This window comes from Fistularia commersonii, chromosome 25, assembly GCF_037954325.1.
Source record: "Fistularia commersonii isolate RoL2024-O1a breed Wild chromosome 25, RoL_Fcom_v1.0, whole genome shotgun sequence".
Classification (NCBI taxonomy): domain Eukaryota; kingdom Metazoa; phylum Chordata; class Actinopteri; order Syngnathiformes; family Fistulariidae; genus Fistularia; species Fistularia commersonii.
Genome location: NC_141308.1, coordinates 10,395,079 through 10,415,168, shown reverse-complemented (window position 1 = coordinate 10,415,168; position 20,090 = coordinate 10,395,079). Strand labels below are relative to the sequence as shown.

The following is a 20,090-nucleotide window of genomic DNA, read 5'->3' as shown; positions in this document are numbered from 1 at the left end:
ATAACCACCAAGCATGAGCTGCATTTCAACATCCACTTGCGGAGAGAGGTTTTAGCACTCAAATGGCCATTGTGCCTCAACTTGCCGATTGTAAAAGACACCGCCTCACGTTCAGTCGATACGCATCAGGCCTGACCTGAATCAACCCAGCAGACGATCAATACGGCAATCATGGAGCAGTAGCTTACTTTCCAAACACACAAATTAATCTTTGGTTGGATCGATCATATCACTTTGTATCTTTGAGATCCATGTTTTGAAAATACATCTTCACTCTATTTGGTATCTCAGGTTGATACGACACTGCCCCCCCTACCCAAACACACACACACACACACACACACACACATACAAAAGGTGTTATGTATTTTAAATCAATTGACCTCTTTTCTAAAGAGCAACTTCTTGTTTCCCATTTCATCTTATTGATGGCTCGATGGATTATTGCATGTTTTGCATGCAAGTTTGTTATTGCTACAGCTTACAGCTGCTGCTTACAGCTGCTGCAGCTTTTCCAGTCTCCCAGAATGGAAACAACGTTGCATGGTTTCATGATTTTTAACACTCGATCATGATTTTTTGCACTTTATCTAAAAAAATAATGGCCTGCAATAATGGCCTGCATTATTGTCAGCAAACACATGAGCTAACAAATATGTTGAGTGTGTAAACATAGATGGTGGTACGGGTGCTAATCGTGTTATATGTACTTGAACCAAAACAACCATCAGCAGAGAGTGGGTTCGTTCATCCATCTACAGAGAAAGCGGACGTGGATGCTAGTGTGTGTGTGTGTGTGGAAGTGTGTGTGTGTGTGTGTGTGTGTGTGTGTGGAAGTGAGGGGGAAGCGGGGCCGCGGACGGATCGTGGGTGTGTCCCAGAAAATGGACAGCCAACTAGATGGGAACCGGGAGGAGGAGCCCGCGGCAGAACCAGCTAGCTTCCTTTTCAGCTGCGTCATGTTGTCCAGAGACAGCTAGGCTAATACCGGAAGTGCGGTCACCGTCTTCAAAATAACAGGCTTCGCTGCCGTGCGTCGGGAGAGTGGTTGCGATGAGATCAGCGGCCGTTATATCTGGCAATGATAAGATAATCGCGTTAAAGATAGTTTGTGGCAGTAAAACGCGTAAAAAGGGATTTTTTTGTGATTAAAAAATTTTGATCTGAAAAAAAAAAGTTTTTTTTCGTGTTCTTGCAAAAGATGAGTAGTTTCAAACTTTTCTTTTTTTTTTCAATTTTTGGATTTTGATCAAAATATCCTGGTATGTTTTCACACTGAATTTCTGATCACATCATCACGTAAGGATGGTTATCTTCTTTTTTTTAGATGTTTTGCTCGTCATTTGTCAGTTCAGTCTTGCGTCCCTGATCTGACTTGATCTTAAAATACAGAACGGTACAATAGTTAAAGAAGAAAATAGAAATTACACGTCTACTCGCCTCCTCTGCGGTTTTACCTGAAACCATATATGGATGATCCGGTCCGACTCACGCAACAGATCTTTATTCCGTCACGTTCGATAAATTCGATGGTAGCACTTTTATTTTGAAAGGATAAACCGGAAGTTGCTATTAGCCAAACATTACCGAGGAGCCCGTCTTCTCCGTTTCCGCCTGCTATTGCTGCTTTCTGCTGAGCGAAATCGGCCGAGCCAAGTATACCTTGTCTACATGCCAAATGATGCACTGAGGGTGGTTTTGTTTAATCGAAGACCACCCGATATGTCGTGCTGGTGTTTGGTGCTCGGCTTTTAGGTGGTAGACTGAGTCCAGAAAGCGGAAGAAAACAGAACTGAGAAGCAGACAGACAGGAGGCCACGGTTCCCTCTCGCACACATACACACACACACATACACACATCACCACGGCCTTGATGGTGATGTATGCAAGGAAACCAGCAAGAGTCAGCGATGGGTAAATTGAGTAGAAGCTTCACTATTTTAAGAAATTCCGCCGTCGGTTAATCCCGCGTTTCGATTCGCAGTAGTTGGGGGATGCTACTGGTGTTAGCTGGTAATTGTTAGCTGGTAGTGCTACTAGCTAATAGTTCGCAATTGGTTATGGGGCTGCGGATTTATTCTGTAACCAATATCAAGGTAATGTTAGCATACTTAGGAGAAAACTAAACATAATATCTTATATTAAACAGGCTTCAGGTGATATGTTTCAGCAGACTTGGTATTAGTGAAGATGAGCGAACAGCTGTTGCTATGGGAAAGGTGACGTTAAGCTAACTTAGCTAATATGAGCTATCCGGCTAGGGTTTGTTTTTCTAAAATGTGTTGTAACGTGCTAAATGTGGCATACTAAACGGCTAAAACGCTATTTATCGCTAATTAATCTCTGTTCTTTGTGTTTACACAGGTGCACCGACAGAAGGGATTCTCAATCCTATCAGGTAACATTATTAACGGTCACCTGTCAACCCCCAACGTAATCATTGTGCAAAATACATTTCCGTTCACATATTCACGTATTGACGTGTTTGCAGAGCAAACTAGACGCCTCCCATGTTTGTGTAAGCTGCGGAGGTATCTAATTTTTCAAACCTCAGTTGTTAAACTTCTCATGGTCTTTAAAATTCATAAGAATGCAAGTAATATGTATTCCTGCTTAATCTTTTACAGCCTGGTGTTCCCTGTTATGGGAGGTGAAACCATGACACCTGAATACGTTTTGTTTTTGTATATCAACAGAAGTGTACACGCTATATGTTAGACAAAATAAAAACATATATAGACAGCTTGTCCTATTTACATAGTTGCTCGAGTGAGTGTACAAGTGGTGCAGCGTAAGTTTACTACATCAATTCAGAACATGTTAAATACAACGAAAATATTGTTGAGCTGAAATCAACAATCGATGTTTTAACAGGACAAATTTACTATTTATTTGCAACATATAAATTTATGGGTATCAAATCTGCCATTGTGCTGTTCATTAAAGTGGTGCTTCGTAACCTCTGGCAGTCCTACTGCATAATGCCCAAATGGTAAGATGTCCATTGTAGAGAGTGAGAGAAGAATACGCACTTGTTTTTTTTATTACATAACTGCAAGAATGCTTGTCACACTTATCATTTTAGACCCATAAATCTCAGCCAAAGAGCCAGTCCAGCGGTGTTCACCGATATGACAAGGTGCGCGATGGCTCATCCGATCCCACACCTCCCTATAAGATGCTGCGACGCTCAGATGAAAGTCCTGTCAGCAGACATGGCGACAACACGGGACATGGCAAGGCGAAAACCTCTCATGCAGTTAGAGGAAAAAATGGTAGGCCTGATGATGAGCCTTTTGCACGTGAATGCATTTTAGCATTTATTGGTAGGACAGGATTGCTTCTAATTCCTGGACAAGCGTTTGACATGAAAACCTTATGCCTATGGCTGCAGGAAACCTAGTGCTCACAATAACAATGATTGATTTCTGTTGCAAAAGAAAATACAGGTCCCTGGGAAATATCCTTGGTTTTATCTGTGCTAAATGTGGTTATTTTACTTTTCTGGACACTTTCCTTCCTTGATACTGAAGTTGCTATACTCTAGTTGAGATATATACACTAAACTTTGTCATCTCACTAACAACAGATAATGTGGTTATTACAGTTTAAATGTGTGAGACACGGGCGAAAAACAAAGGGGAACTCAAAATACTGGAAGCCGTACCTGTCAAATTGGATTTAGTGCCTTGCTGCACTCTTTTATTTTCTTAAAACATCTTTGTTGCAGGGACCAATGGCTCTCCTCAGGAGAACTCTCACAACAACAGCTCTCACCATGGTGCAGACTCGCATTCAACTCAGAGCAAGCCCGCGGACAGGGTAAGACATCCAGTGGTATCCAATGAGATGCACAGTGCTTTCTCAGTTTGTCACTGCACTACTTGGGAAGTCGGTTTGCAAGACCTCATTTCGAGTCATCTCTTTGTGTCTCTTTGGGAACCCAGCAACAACACTGTATGATTAGATTGTCACATTTATTAATCAATCGTCCTCTACTGATTATGCTTAACATGTCTATCTGGTTTAAAAGACTTGTTATTTATTCATGTGAAAGGTAAATTCATGTTACTTGCTGATGGTTGAACAGAGCAGCAAAGCCAATTTCAGATTTGACTTGGTTAATACAAAGTTTCTGGTTTAACGTAGTATAGAAAAGGGATTGTTGTTGACTGCTGCAGGAACTTCCCTACGGTTTAGATGTCTCTGCTGCAGAAATTTACATCATAACAGGGTAAAATTAATGGAACAAGCTTAAGCAGGATCTGTTTCAAGCATTACTGAGAATGAATATGTGATAATTCAATTGCAGTTGTGACATTTTGAGAAAGATGAAATTCCACTCCTACTGCAAGTATACAATATACTTAATGCAGTTATGGGCTACTGTTAATGCAATCATAGTCTAAACAGTAAGCAAAGCTCTGCTGTCAGGATAAGCTGCTATTAATTTATGTTACAAAAACAGAATTACATTTGTTTTTCAGAGAGAGGTCTGAAGAGATAATTTTAAAGTAAAGAAATTTCACTCCTAAAGATACATGCCTCGTTTGCAAAGGGGTCTGTGGTAAATTGTGCAGTTGCAAAATTAGGATTAGACAAATTGTGCCTTTTCTTGTACTGTTAGTATGGCAGACTATCAATATACACAATCATTGCTGCTCCAACTTAGAACACAAAACATTAGCATTCAGTTTTAAGGGTTTAAAAGCCTGCAATGTTTATGGATGGAAGTAGTTGCCCTGTTCCATAACATGGGGTGCATTTGTGATCACGTTTTAAACCATAAATAGATTTTAAATAGGGCTAAACTGCAGCGCAGATGAGCTTCCTCTGATTGCCCTCCTCAATCTTGCTGCCTAACTACCCTTTATACGTATTGGAAAAGAAAGATGGGCAGGAATAGCAGCATTGCAAACATATTAATACGACACCCTTTGTTCAAATTCACATGTTTTAACTAATTATTTTTGAAAGGTGCCATGACTGGAAAAAACTTTGAAGCATGATGACAGCCTTTTATGTTATGCAAATGGTCGCACTAATGTAGATCATTTAGAAACATACCAGTTATTTTGTGAATCTTACCCATTTTGATTTGAATATTTTAACCTGACATTAATTACTTGTTTGGGCAAAATGGATCACAAACTCAAGGTTGGGCAGTGCAGATTTAGAATTTTTAGTCATATGTTGAATCAGTTTCTGGTTCAGCAGTAAAGGGAGGCGAAAAATATGAGAGAAAAGTAATTTTCAGTTACATTTTAAAAATGCACCTGAAACGAGGGCTTTTGCCAATTATCTTAAAAACATTCAACATATTAGATCGTTAAATACTTTTTGTCATGAAATGCAAAAATGCGTAACATTTACAAGAGTAAGAAAAAGGAGAGCGTCTCACAAAACGAGTACGCATGAGTTCCCCGCTGTCACTGTGCTTTTATTATGCATGCCCCCTCCAGACACTGCCGCTTTTGTCAGCATTCACTCAAACCCACAACGCAATGTCACACTGTAGGTTTTTTTTTCTTCTAATTTTTTATATCAAATCGGCAGATTTTCGCACCATATTTGGTGTTAAGCGTGGCAGAAGAATTGTTTCTTGTTGAATGTGTCTAATTGAACATCTCTTTACCATTATTGTACCTTTGTTTGTGCACCAGGACCCTGCGGATGACTGGACAGAACACATCAGCTCATCTGGAAAAAAGTACTACTACAACTGCAGAACTGAGGTGTCCCAGTGGGAGAAGCCCAAGGACTTGTTGGAGAGGCAAGTCTACATCTGTGGACTCACCATATAAAATCAAAGTTTTTAGCCTTACAGAAATGAGCACATTCGCTTTCATCGGGAATAATATCAATTCGATGCAAATCATAACAAAGCTTTATTTGTCCATTGTACGTTGTATAATTGCAGTGTGAAACATAAATATTTGAATTTTTGCCATATGTCTACCCCCAGAGAACAACGACAGAAAGACTCGGTCAAGATGGCGGCGAACAGTTTCCCTCGGGACATGGACTACAGACAAGAGGCCTTGCAGGACAAAGCCACAAGTATGGCATCAAGTTAATGAAGTTTGATAGTGTTTTTTTCCGGTTGCCATATGAAAATTGTCTTTCAGTGACCATTAGGTTAACCGAAGTCGAGTGGCTTTATCTCAGCCAGCGTGCATCTGAATAGGAAACAAAGCATTGAGAAGCAATTTATCTGTAAAGTCTATGAGAGATTATTGTCACGTGACTAATTGATCGCCGTCTCCCTGCTCATGTCTGTCAGTGCGGGCAGGCGTTCTAAGGTGGCTCTTTAGCCAGTAGATGTGAATGTGATGACAAACCTCTGTGCAAGCTAAGAAACAAACTGTAATCCTAACAGTCAGGACAATCATCTCTATTATGCAAAATCACATTATCTCACTATCATCGAATATATTTAAATACTCTCGTGAATCCATTTACACTGTGCTTTTTTGTTTAAGTTGACATCGGGATTTAAGGGTGCAATGGCAAACAAGCACATGGTTGTTTTCACCTCTGTTATTTCCAACAAACAAGTTTAGGAAGAAACGTCAGTATTTCAAAGCTCTTGCATCATATGCAGCTGCCTTTTGCCTATGTGTACATTCTCAACAATATGCCACCATGACTTGTGTTGGATGATGAATGTTAATGTGGTCAAAATTACAGACACTCATACAAGTAATTTTTATTATTTAATTTATAGTCTTTACTAAAACAACACTGACCAGATGCCAGCTGCAGACTTCCTCTAAAAGAGGTCATTTACATCCCATGTTACTTGTAGACCATCACTGATGTAACATCCAGCCATTGCCCCGGGTTCTGCTTTAGTTTCTTTGTTCTTTGTCTGTCTCCAAATTTCCTACATTCATGAGGTGAATGAAATAATTTCAGTCATCCTTGCAAAAGGTGCTTGATGTTGAAGTTGGTCAGGCTCCTTTTGATTGACTTTAGATAATCACAAATTATCAGTGGACTGCCCTCAGACGTTCTATTGAATGCTTTGTCAGTTATGTACCACGCAATGTTTCCGAATTTTCTTCAGTGGCTGTCTACTGAAAAATAGTGCAGCCTGGCTGCAGGGTGCAGTCCACAATCCAGCTGTGTTCTTCACTCTACGTTAGCTAGTGCTGCATGCCATTTGCTGGTTCACTGGGTCTTTTTACAATGCATTTGCTGCGATGTCACAATGATGACCTGACACAACACAGTGACATCACAGCCATGGCAAACACCCCACACTGCCGCGACATACATGTAGTGACATCATGCAACCAGTCAATGGCACGCAACACGCTCTGGATATGTTGTTGGGTGCTAGCCTGACATTTGGCCCCCTTTCCTCAGAAGGTTTTCCTACTTGTTTCTACATTTTAGTCAGGCCTTAGCTCGTATATTTTGTTTTGATACAACATATAGATGATGGTCAGTGTTAACTGCATTAAAATTCCAAAAACGTTTTCATTAAAAAAAGAATTTTTGCGGACCCTGAGATTTTTCTGTCATGTAAATGGTGGTTAGCTAGATTTTACTCACAAAAGATGATAAAACAATGCACGTTGTGTGGCGGTTCATTCGCTACCAAATCCTTTCTTGTCATCACCATCAATTTCTTTGCTAATACCCTTCTACAAACAAATCATTTGCTGTCACCTCCCTGTTTTCAAATTCAAAAAACACAAAACCAGCAAGCTTTTCTTTTTTTCTTCCTTTCATTTTTTCAATGACAAACCGGAGCTGGGAGAGTTGGACCTATTGACATTTCAGGTTGATTGCATCAACATGTAGAAGAAAACCATCTTATTATTCAATCGGGAACTGCAGCTAAAGTAAGATTCTCTGGATACCTTCTCCAACCGAACAGCAAGTAGCTGTAACCTTCAGGATACACGTGGAAGCACAAAGCAGAACTACACCTTAAGTTATAGGTTAGGGAAAGCTCTAGGTTAATGGGTGCTCAGGGTCTCGTAAGGGGAGAGAACTGTAAGACTGTGTATACACAGGAAGCAGGTTTCCCACGCATCCTGAAAAACCTGAAGAACCTTAAGCAGTTGACCAATTTCCCAGTCATGGAAAACACATGGAAAAAAGACATAATGCAATATTCCCTGGGAAATCTTACATTCCTGGAAAATTATTTAACCTCTGTCCTTTGTCCATATCAGAACTTGGGGTGTTACAAGTCACCATGGATGTACCAATACAGGGACTGTAAATAATGGATTGTGACGCTCACATTTTATCGCTATCGAAGCAGCTAAAGGAGACTGCTATAAACTCATTGTTCTCTCAAACTTAGATGTTTAATTTGAAGGATTCTACAAAGAAATTAGTTATTAGCTGAAATTCGGCAAGAAATGGAAACGTCTTAAATGGAAACCTCTTAAAACGTCTATTAAAATTACCTGATAATTACTAAGGTTAATATGAAGAAAACTAGCAGAAAATTAGTCGTACTTCAAGTGGCCTAAAATTACAGATTCATTTTTTTTTTATAATTAGAAGAAATCAGTCACAGTAAAGAAGAAAAAATCAGTTGCCTGAGGAGAAGCAGGTAACCCTGGTTTCATTCATATGGTTGAGAATGCAGGATGAAATGATCTCCAACAGTTGTCGTGAAATGTTTCTTTGACCGGCTAAGCAATGCTTTGTCGTCTTGCTTCCCACCAGAGACCACTTCAGGGGACCAGTCCACGGCATCCAACTCCGGCCATTTCTCCTCTTCCTCTCAGAGCCTGAACTCTACTGCTGCTGCTTTAGGCTCCACCCCATCCACCACATCCTCATCCTCCTCATCCTCGACTGCAGCCCAGTTGACTCAGTCCGTGCAGTCCCCGTCACCTGCGCTGCTCCAGGACCCGGCCCTCTTGCACCAGCTCCTGCCAGCACTTCAAGCTACTCTGCAGATGAACAACGGCAGTATGGACATGGCAAAACTCAATGAGGGTAAGGATGGCAATGAGTGGGATGTAATAGACATGTAAACAACATTGCGTTTTGCTATGGTATGATCACCAAAAAGTAACACCCAGAGCACATGAGAAATTAAATAGAAGTGCAAATGTACAGATTGTTTTTTTTTTTTTTTTTTTTCCAAGAGGTGGCTTCCTGGCATGATTCAAATCTTTAGATCCTCACCCTGGGCAATGATATCATTAGCGGTGGTGTGTGGTTGGATTGACGGAACCGTAAAGTCATTGTCTTATTATAAAAAGACCATTAAGTCATCACAGAAATCTGTGAAAACTCCCCCAATGGAAAGGTTCTGCAATCCTTTTCAGCTGAAAGCACAGTGTCACCGCTTTGACTGAACTTAATGCTCTCATGGTGTTTCCTCTTTCTGTAACAAAATCAGTAACTGATCATATGATCAGAGGACAAAGCTCAGAAATCAAACTGAAGATACTCAGAATAATGAAAAGTGCAAGCACTGCAGGATGTTTGAGTGCTGTGGCAAATTGCTACTTATGTCGTCTAATGTGGCGACCGCATAAGTTGCGAACTCAGTCTGCTTTTTCTTTTTCGACACGAGATTGTAGTCCTTCATGTGTTTATATTGACTAGTTATAAGGACTGTCATTCCCTATCAAGTGTTGAGGGAAGGAAGTTCCTGCACAGCAGCATTACAGTAGTCTGACATCATGCTTTCTGCAGCTTTTTTGTCATTAGTTTGTGAGAAGGAGAGCAGACGAGTTGCTACAGAAATAGAAAATCTGCGCGTGGTACCCATACTTCTGTTTGTACTGGGCTGTCACAATAAATTGATGCATGGAAAACCCCGCCGAACCCTAAATGATTTTTACATGACTTGATTCAGTCAAGTGTTATGAACACCAGCACAGAGTAAGGTTTTAATTTGTAGTGTTAGCAAGTTATTATCGCAGAGCAGCTCCTGTAACTCAAGAATGGACGGTAAGAAGGAAGCGGGTGTGAAAACACTAATGTACCACATCGATGCATTAGGACTGTATAGGTCTAATCAGTGCATCACCGCGTTTAGATCATTGTCACACTCCCTTTTTCCCCAGCCAGGGTGTGCCATCTTTGTCATTTATAATGAATTTCTGGGTATTCCGTGCAAGGCAGATGTCATGCACCCGCGGTTTGAGTTCTGTTTATACAGCGATCGCCTGGTGACGTTTAATTGAATTGAACTGAATGGGGTTTTTAAAACAATGAGACTTTCCACTGGAGTGTTTCTTAGCTGTGATGGCTAACTTAACTGTGGGGTTTGCACTCACTTTTGCGTCCTTATTCACTCACCTTTTGGTGTTTGTGTGTTTGTGTGTGTGTCTGTGTGTGTGTGTACGTACGTACGTACGTACGTGTGTGTGCGTGTGCGCATTGCTCTTTCCTCCCCCCAGTCTTGGCAGCTGCTGTCACCCAAGCTTCCTTGCGGTCTGTGCTTCATAAGCTCCTCACTGCTGGACCTGCTTTCAACGTCACCGCTCTGCTCTCGGCTGCTCAGCACTCCAACCAAGGTACGACCTCCATGCTGTTTCTCGCCATCTGCTGTTACAAACTCAACCTTTTTTTTTCCCCGAGGTTCTGGCTGTTCCGAAACATTTTTTTTTGCCAAAAGTCAGTCCATGTATTGCAAGCCAAAACCCAGAGAAATTCTACATTTTTTGGTGAGGCGAACGTCTGTATTATGTGAGGGATGCTGAAATACAACATATTGATAATGATTTAAATGAAATAATAGATAACTTTGAGTGATGAATTATTCTGATTGTTTAGCCCAGTGCAAATGGGTGAAAGCATAACCCCCCTCATAAGGAATAACCCTTTGTTTTCTGTCTGAAAGGATTAAATCCCTTTATCATTCTTGCAAAATGTTTAAAACAAAATATATGTATTTTTTTTACTTTTCTGGTGTGATGCACTTGCACATTAAGCCCATTAAATATCTACCATCTTTACAATAAAACACGTGTTAATATATTAATGCACAAAATGTAGCTGCTCGCTAACCTGCAGGCACGCCAAAGTTTTAAAGATACATTAAAAGTGATAAGCCTTTTTGTTAGCATGTACCTACTTTTCTATTTCAAATTAAACCCAGGGGGAGACAATTACCGCTGCACTGGTGGATATTCAGCATTTTCGTAGCTGTGCCCTCAAAGTTCCTCCTTGCTGGACATTTGTTCCAGCAGTGAAAAGGCACTCCGATGGACACGGGCTCTTACCGACTGAGCTCACATACTGATGGAGGACCAACCAGCTGATAACTCTGTCCCTCTTGTCCTGTGTATCTTTTCAGGTTGAATGCTGGAAAAAAACAAAACAAAACAGAAATTGTAAATCCACCTTTTTCGGTCACCAAGAAACATTTAGCAACTATTAAAAATAAAATCTGGCTGGTCATATGTGGCGATTTTTCTTAGCGGATCGACCATCTGTTTGCTAACCTCACTACCGACAAGGAGGCCGATCCTCGTCCGGCTTCCAGTTCGTGTTTTCGCACATGTACGCGCGTTGTTGACAGTCCCACTGCTCCTCTGTGATTCTCTCCAGCCCAGCACTCCAGTCAGTCCCCCGTGTCCATGACATCGGACGCATCGTCACCGCGACCTTATGTCTCGCCGAGGAACGGCACGCCGCAGAGCAACCAGAAGCCCCTCCTCGGGGGGCACTCGAGCAGCATCACGTCTTCACAAAGCAGGGTGGGCACCGAAATGTTTCGTCGTCGTTGCTTCCACCTTCGCCCCCTTTCTCGCAAACTCCGTTTTCTAAATTGGCACAGCCGTTGCCCTCACGGCTATGTTGGCATTTGATTTTCATCTCATGGTCTGTTTTTGTCTCCGCTTCCGTCTCGGCCCCGTAGGGGAGCATGTCTTCAGGTAAGCAAGGCTCGGCCCCCCCAGCTCAGGCCACAGAGAAGCGTCTGGAGGACCCCAGAACTCTTCAGCAAAGAAGGTAATTTTCTCAGGAAAAATGGAAAGCGAAGACTTTGTATTCACACAAAGGAACAAGAACCTTCAAGGTTTCCCAGATTTGGAAGGCAGCGCTCCCAAATAACAAAACGAGCTTTGTTCTTCTTTAGTTTTTAATGAAAGAAAAGGCAGCACCAGAACATCTCAGCGCAATTACTTTTTCTGGCAAATGTGGTTTGTGTGAGTTGTGCTGCCAGTGTTTATTGAGAGTAAAAATATAGTCTTTTGAGTTTCAAGAGGAATTTGATCATTGATTTCTGCGGTTTCCCTGTCGGGCAATCTTAACATTTTCTAAATGTTTCACGAATACTTAAGCCTTTATATTTTCTATAATTACATGAATATTACCCCTACAGTATATCAAGTTTTTAATTTAACCACTCCACTGTGATTTGTCAGGTGCCGTGACACCTTGGTTGTTTAAAACTTTGGAAATACAGCAGTAATGCTGGCTCCATACTGAAGTTCTGGAGCCAATACCACTTTAATAAAGTAAATACAGAATATTCGGACAAATCAATCAGCAGCTAATATGGTGACATATTGGACCTAATTTGAACACAGGACAGTCAGTTTAGCAGGATAAAAATGTGAATTTTATGGCAGAAAGACACCGGCCATTATAGTCAGATTTAAAAATCCAGCGTCAAAGTTAAAATGAACAGATTTCACCAGGAAGGAAAGGAGTCATGGAGTTGTCATTCCTTCGCCTCTGCCCCTGCAGCCAAGAGATTCTCTGCACGGGATCGAACGTGCCAGGTGCCACGCTTCCCCACGTCGCTTCCAGCAGCAGCAACAGCAGCAGCAACAGCAGCGGTCAGAACCAGTCTGACACCCCCAGCTCCTTCACCCCCACCCTGGCAGCTCACTTTGATGAGAACCTCATCAGACATATCCAAGGCTGGCCTTCAGAGAACACTGAGAAACAGGTGGAGCCTTCGTTTAGATTTTTTTTTAGTCATTTTTTTTCACGCCTCAGCATCACCTGTAACGAGGACTGTCTATCGAATAATGTGTATTTAATTGACCGTAATTTCCGGACTATTGAGCGCACCTCAATATAAGCCCGGAGTTTCCCAGTCGTTTCATTGGTCCGACGTGACGAGGATAAATGTTTTTGCGGCATGAAGCTCGTTAGCCCCCCCAAAAAATCCACGTATTAGCCGCTTCGTTGTTTAAGTGAAAAAAGTCGTGGCTTATCGGCCTGAAATTGCGGTATATACATTGTTGAATATACATATATGGAATTATATATTATTTTTTTAATAGAAAACATCGTTTCTGATTTGTTTTTTTAGCGCCACTTTTTCGCTCAGCCCCATCGTGTTTGTCCTACTAGCTATGATAAATCTCTCTCCCCCTTTTTTTTGCCGTTCAACTTTTTGTTTTGAGCCCGAGAGACCCGCTATGTATTTGTGAGCGTTCAGTCATTTCTTTCAAAGACTTTCTACATGGTGAAACTTAAATCAGTCAAGATAACCAAGAGAGAGGTGTTATCAGGTCTGCTAAGATTTGCTAAAGTTTCGACAAAAATAAACAAGCTTGTCCCTGTGCTCCGGTCCTGATCCTCCCTCTCCCACCAGGCCGCCCGGTTGCGTGAGGACATCCACAACATGGGCAGCCTGTATATGTCGGAGATCTGCACGGAGATGAAAAACCTGCGCTCCCTGGTCAGAGTGAGCGAAATCCAGGCCACCCTGAGGGAACAGAGGTGAGGAGAAGACCGCCGCCCTGGTCCTTCACTGGGGGGGGGGCTCTCATTGACTTTTTGTGTTTTCTGTTTCCTCTCGAACACAGAATCTTGTTTCTGAGGCAGCAGAGTAAAGAGCTGGACAAGCTGAAGAACCAGAACTCGTACATGGTCTGAAGACCCAAGCAGGGAAGAACTGACTGGGATGGATAGATGACAAAAAGTAAAAATAAAGCAAACAAAAAAAAAAACAGCAAAAACAAAAAAAAAAAAAAAAAAAAAAATACAAAAACAAAGCAGAATAGACACGGACAGCCGCGACAGCCTGTTTATTCTCCTTGTAAGAGAGGAGCTCATAGAAGACAGCAGTTTACAAGCTGGAGCTCCATCATTCTCAACTTTCTTTTATTTTCCTTTTCGCTTTTTCTTTCAAAAAACAAAAACAAACAAAAAAAAAAAAAAGAAAAAAAAGAAGATTAGTTTTTCCAAGCGTCCATAAACAGGAATTGCTCTCATCGAGGGGTAAAAACTGCTGGTTGGCCGAGTGGAACGCGGTGGACACGGAGGACCTGAGTCTCTTTTCAAACGGCACCTTCTCGGACTCTGAGCGTCAGAGCGCGTGCATCGTATTGGCTTATTATTATTTTTTTTTATTATTTTTTTTCCTTTTCCCGGTGTGTTTTTTTTTTTCTTTTTTTTTTAAATTTAATTTTGATGTGTAGTGTTCAGTAAAGGGTTTCAGTTCGCTCAGAGAAAAAAAAAAAAAGGAACTCCATTGATCATCTTCTAATTGGTGTGTGACCGGTTCTCAGTGGAATCGTTGGTTTTTAAAAGCCCCCCCACCCCACCCCACTCCCACTTCAACAACCTCTCTAACAAAGAAAAAAAAAAAAAACAAGTAGACGTTGTCAGTCTGTTGTGGTGCGTCTGCATCGACGTTTACCCACGGCGCATCTTTCTCACTCCACCCCGTCAGTGGTTCTGCCATCCCATTTGGTCTTGGAGCTGACGAGATTAGTGAGAACACCTTTCTGAGGATACTTCAATCTGCTTTAGTTGTTTCCCTTTCTTGCCCCCACCCACCTCCCCACCCACCCCCTCTTCTGCAGTTGAAGGGAATCTGCATTACAGTACCAGCGGGACAGATTCACTGGGAATTCATGGCAGGCGATGTAAAATACACTCCAGATGTTTGGAAGCCATTTTTTTTTTTAAAGCCTACATCATTGGACCTAGGTTGGCTGTTGGCCGTTCTCATCCATTCTGATTCTTTTTTTTTTTTTTTTTTTTTTTTTTTTTTTTGTACAACTGTTAAAAGTTCGTTTCTCCCCCAAATCCAAATGGGGGAAGGTATTTCATTCCTTTTGTGCAGCGTAGCAAGTGATTGTGTCAAAAGAATAGAAAAGTGACTGTTTGCAGTCATGTAAATTATTGTCGCACATGATCTATTTCGTCCTTGTAGTCACAAAGGAAAAGATCGCCGGAAAATGCTTTTTTTTTTTTTTTTTCCTTTCTTTTTCTCTGAAAAGGAAACAGATCTATTGTTTTATTTACATCTTTGTCCTGCGGATTCGTCGGGGTTGGCCGTCGGGGTTCGTTTGTGACAAGAGAGTGAATTATTGTTATTATATATATATTTTTTTTAATAAGAACGAGAGATCATGTTGAAATGCAGTCATACACGTTATACAACCACAAAGCAATTTCCTTTCGTCTCGGCCGTTCTTTTCCTTATCTTTTTGAGTAGTTTCCACCAGATCTGATGTGCACACTCTTTGTGGGAGGGGGGCGGGTGGGGGTGTAAGGGCTTTGTATTCCATAAAATATGAGAATAAAATATTATACCACACCTACTGGCTCATCGTGGTGCATCGTGGTAAAAGAGCCTCATCCTTGCATTCATTACTGCGAGTCCTTAATTAAAGTGAGAGATTCAGAACAGAGAGGAGCGCCAGGTGAAGCCCTCGGGAAACGTGCAAGCAGTTTGTCAAAGACCTGCCAGATCCACGTGTCTACGAAGTTTGGATTGGAGGCTTTTACACTGATAATATGTAAATGTAATATTTAAATAACCTCTGACATTTTGTTGAGTAACAGTGGGGCATCATGTAGTTTCCAAACCGGGGGTCGAGGCCCTCCAGAAGGTTCTACCAGCATCATAAAATAAAAAAAAAAAAGGTTTTCTGTAGATCCAACTCTATTTTGGAATTGGCAAAGAAAACACTGGATTAATTTTTTTCTTACCCAAATCATTTTAGTTTTTAAAAACGTTGACAAAACCTGATGTATTAAATAGCAGGAAATGAAATGGCTATATTTGAGCTTCCAAATGTTTGGCAGAAATAAAATGGAAAAATCAATTTCTGAAAAATGAGTAGGAATTATTAAAGGTTTCATTAAACGAGTCGCCTTACGAATCAGACACAACATCTGCCACAATGGAATCCCCTAAAAATAAGTCAACAAGAAAAGTGAAAAAAAATCTGTCACCACAAATCTCCATGAAACTATGATATGAAGTAATGTTTTCCATCCGAGTGCTTTCACCTTAAAAGTATCAAGAAGTCCGTTGCAAACATGGAGAGAGCTATCTAAAATATGCATGTGTGGAAAGTTTATGCAGGACTTCTTCTATAACTGAGTTTTGAAAAAGTTTGAGGAACCTTTATCTGTAGGAGATTATTGCAGTACCATCTTTGGCCACAAGGTGGCGACAGTGAGCGGAGTTTTGCAGTATTTGCAGCGTGTGCAGCTCTGCTCTGCCCTGCAGTCTATCAGATTTTAAACCTATTATTTTGAGTGTCACCTTTTAAGTGTAGCCAAAAAAAGAAGCAGAAGGGGTGACAAAAATCGGACTCAAGCTGTCCAGCGTTGTCATTTTCTGACAAATCTCATATGTTCAGTAAGTGCAAGGTAGCTTGAAAAAAAAGAGAAAAAGAACTCGGGGACATGAAAGATTGTGACGAAAACCAGTCGAAAATGGTGTTTCTCACGATGTACCAGATAATGACTTTGACTTTTTTAGTGGGAACACCTCTGCGTGTTTTGATGCTCGCGCAGCTCCACGGTTGACAGGCCGGGAGAAACCGTGCCGAAGGACATTAATTGTGGTGCTTGTAGCCTAAACAGTGGATTTCAAAGACAGAAACCAACTGATGTTGGCTTCTAATGCTGGGAAATATATTGGCTAGAGCTCATATTGTGTCTGGTAATGATATTGTGTTCTGTGTGTGTGTGTTTCAAGGTCTTAACTTGTGCTGTCTAAGTCATTGCTATGAGTCAGAGTTCTTGAAATGTTTGAAACATGCTGTTTCTGGTCCACTGTTAATGCTTAAAAAAAAAACAAAAAACACAGCAGAACCAAAAGGATAAACCTTGGCCTGATTATCCAATGCGTGTTTTCTTATCATATCAGAACGGATTGAATTGATTTTGACATTTCACATGGAAGCGTCTCTGGAGTCGGCGCGGGGGCGGCCGGCTGGCGCGGTGCTCAGCGCCGGCACCTCACGGCAAGAAGATTCGAACTTTGTGGGGATTTCGCATGTTTTCCCTGTGTTTACGTGGGTTTCCTCCAAAACATGCAGAAGGTTCATCGGCGACTCATTGAAGATCCGCCTCTCGTCCAACGACAACTAAGATAGGATCCGACGCCCCTGTTGACCCCGAGTCCAGGACAGATGTCGTAGATAATGGATGAATGATTCCAGGTGCTTTATTTGATTTATTCTTTTATCGTCATGAAAATTCCTGGAGACAATTGGTCGATTGCAAATATAATTTAAAGAGGATTGACAAAAACAAAACATAAGATAAAACTTTATTCATCCCGAAGGAAAGTCTCGTGCCAGATGGCTCCAAAATTGAAATGTGAAGAGTTACATTGCGCATTACGGTGAAAATGCAGCACATGGCGGAACAGAGAAACACATGATATTGAATTAATACAGGTTGATATTGTGCATGATGATGTTAAACAAATTAGTCCATGATGTTGAAAGTAAAACTGCACATGGTTTAAGACAGAAAAGGTAATATAGTCCATGGTATATGAAATGATGTCACCTTATAGTGGAAAATATTCACATGAAAATGTCTGAAAAAGTCCTCATGTATGATGAGAGACAGAATTACAACAGCAAACACTGAACAAACAAAAATCTATCTGGCGGTTAATTGTTGTACAATTAATTCTAATCATCGCACTTTATAAATAGCTCCTTTTTGGCAAAGGTGTTTGTTGAAACCGCAGACAGAGTGAAGCGCTCCGGGCTGAGTTGCAAAGTCAACGCGCTGCTCAGCACGCGCTGGACATACCGATCGGTTTCACTGCCAAGGTGAAAGACCTGCACCGGCCCGGCGAAGTCCTGAGAAGAATCCACCGGCCCTGCTCTGAATTCAGCGTCGCTCTCTGTTGTGGGACACAACTTGGGAGGGGGACCGTCCTACCAAAGAAAACCCATTCTTCATTTCTGCGTCGGTCAGCATCGACCTCTTCGAGAGCCGCTGCTAATTAATCTCTGGTATTCATACTTTCTCCCTTTATTCCGTCCGTTACCAGTCCAGAGCGCAAACAAGCCGCCCTCCGCGGCCCCGAACTGCGCGGACCCGCGACGACCGAACAAGTCCGCCCGGCGCCGCTTCATTTATCTTCACGCTGAGAGTTATCAAGGCGCAGGGAACCTGGAGATCACCGTCTGCGGCTCTCATTACGAACCCAAACCGCCCCGACCCTTTGTTTCCTTCGCCGCTTCATTGTCTCATCCCTCGCCGGGCGGTAAACGCAATTAAAAAGCCATTCAATTCAACCGTGCGGTCCGTCACCGCGACCTTGGTCGTCTGAGATTGACGAAGAACGGACTTCCGGGTAGAAAACTTCAAATCTGGTGTTTCGGTTTAACCATTTCAGAGAAGAACGCATTTTTATAATCAGAAGATTCAATCAACTCAAGAAAGCAAAATCAAAAATCGTGTCCTCATTGGCGACTGATTCAGATTCAATAAAAAGGACCAGGTGTTACGATCCCTGGTGTTTGCGGCGCTTCTAATGGAGAGGAGCCCCGGTGATACTCACCTTTTCCAGTTATATCAACCCTATTTTCTGCATTATAAGGCATACCTAAAAGACTTTCATTTTTTCAAAAACCGACAGCGCGCCTTAGAATCCAATCCGCCTTATATATGGATCAATATTGGTTCAATACGGCGAACGTAGTCATGGGGCGTCGCCAAAAGTAGCAGCGGTAAAAAGCGTCTGTACATGAAGGCGTCAGCGCTGGCTAGCGACATGAACATCGATGAATTTAGTGGCGGTCCTTCTTGGTGTTTTCATTTTATGAAAAGTTTTGAACTGTAACAAGTCGGAAATACATTGTTTTCAACGAAGGCGACGCACATACCGGTAAGAGCTACTGGTACGTACGGTACCGTGTTGTGAATACACTTACTTGTTTTGGGAGTGAACGGAGTTGTGAGAACGTCTGTTTGTATTCAATTAATAAAGTTTGACCGACTTATCTGACTGTTTTGTTGACATTCCCTTTAGCGCAGCTTCATCTTGTGAATGCGTAACGCAAACACAGCCACTACAGTAATTTCTATTCTATGCGCCTTATAATGCAGTGCGCCTTATATATGAAAACACTTTTAAAACAGGTCATTCATTGAAGTTGCTCTTTATAGTGCGGAAAATATGGTACATTTGCACTCACATCCCTTATATGTTTACAGAGATACATAACGCGTGCTCCAAAGTTGGGGCACGCATAAATTTAAGGGATCAACGGGATGGCTGCTGTTGGCTTCACCGCCGTATTTTTTTCTCGTGTTGTCGCGGTCGTCCGAAGGTGAGTGTCGGCGAAGGTGAGTCGCTTTTCGAGCCTCGACGAGGTGCCGCTGTTGGCGCGGAACCAGATGCAATCGGACATTTGAATGGATTTTCGCCAGGTGGATGATGCTGATGGATGATAAACGCCTCCCGTCGGTCGATCCGACTCCCGTCTGAAGATTCGGCGCCAACGAAAGCCTCCTTTTTCCACCAAAATCCCGGGAACTTTTATCACCGGGACGTCATTTGCCCGTTTTCCTCAGTCTGTATTTCCAAAACACCTCAATTTTCAGGGGAATTTATTCAAATTGGCCTAATGACGTGAGGGGAGGCCCAAACAGAGCCTGTTGTCCACGTCTTCCACCAATCGGAAAACTCGAATGTTTGAGGTAAAGGGAAAGTTTGCCCCCCTCATAACGTTACCTGTTTTTATCCTTGTTGTCATTCTGTTATCTGTCTTTTAAAAAAAAAAATTACCGTTGTTGTCACTCCATTCTCATCCTGTTTATTTTCATCCTGGTTGTAATTCTGTCATCTGCTCCTTTCCTTGTTATTGTCTTTGTCCTTTTAATTGTCTTATCTTATCTTATCTTATCTTATCTTATCTTATCTT

The 20,090-nt window shown here is 41.8% G+C and overlaps 1 protein-coding gene across 1 annotated transcript; it reads left to right on the top strand.

The window, feature by feature from the left end:
• Nucleotides 1-1,613: 1,613 nt before the first annotated feature.
• Nucleotides 1,614-13,946, top strand: LOC147219228 (WW domain-containing adapter protein with coiled-coil-like). Its single transcript, XM_086173185.1, has 13 exons — nt 1,614-1,914; nt 2,365-2,398; nt 3,086-3,275; nt 3,731-3,822; nt 5,664-5,773; nt 5,966-6,060; nt 8,695-8,970; nt 10,389-10,505; nt 11,542-11,690; nt 11,852-11,943; nt 12,685-12,889; nt 13,544-13,671; nt 13,758-13,946. The coding sequence occupies exons 1-13, from the start codon at nt 1,874-1,876 to the stop codon at nt 13,825-13,827; spliced, it is 1,599 nt and encodes a 532-aa protein (XP_086029311.1). The 5' UTR covers nt 1,614-1,873; the 3' UTR covers nt 13,828-13,946.
• Nucleotides 13,947-20,090: the final 6,144 nt, after the last annotated feature.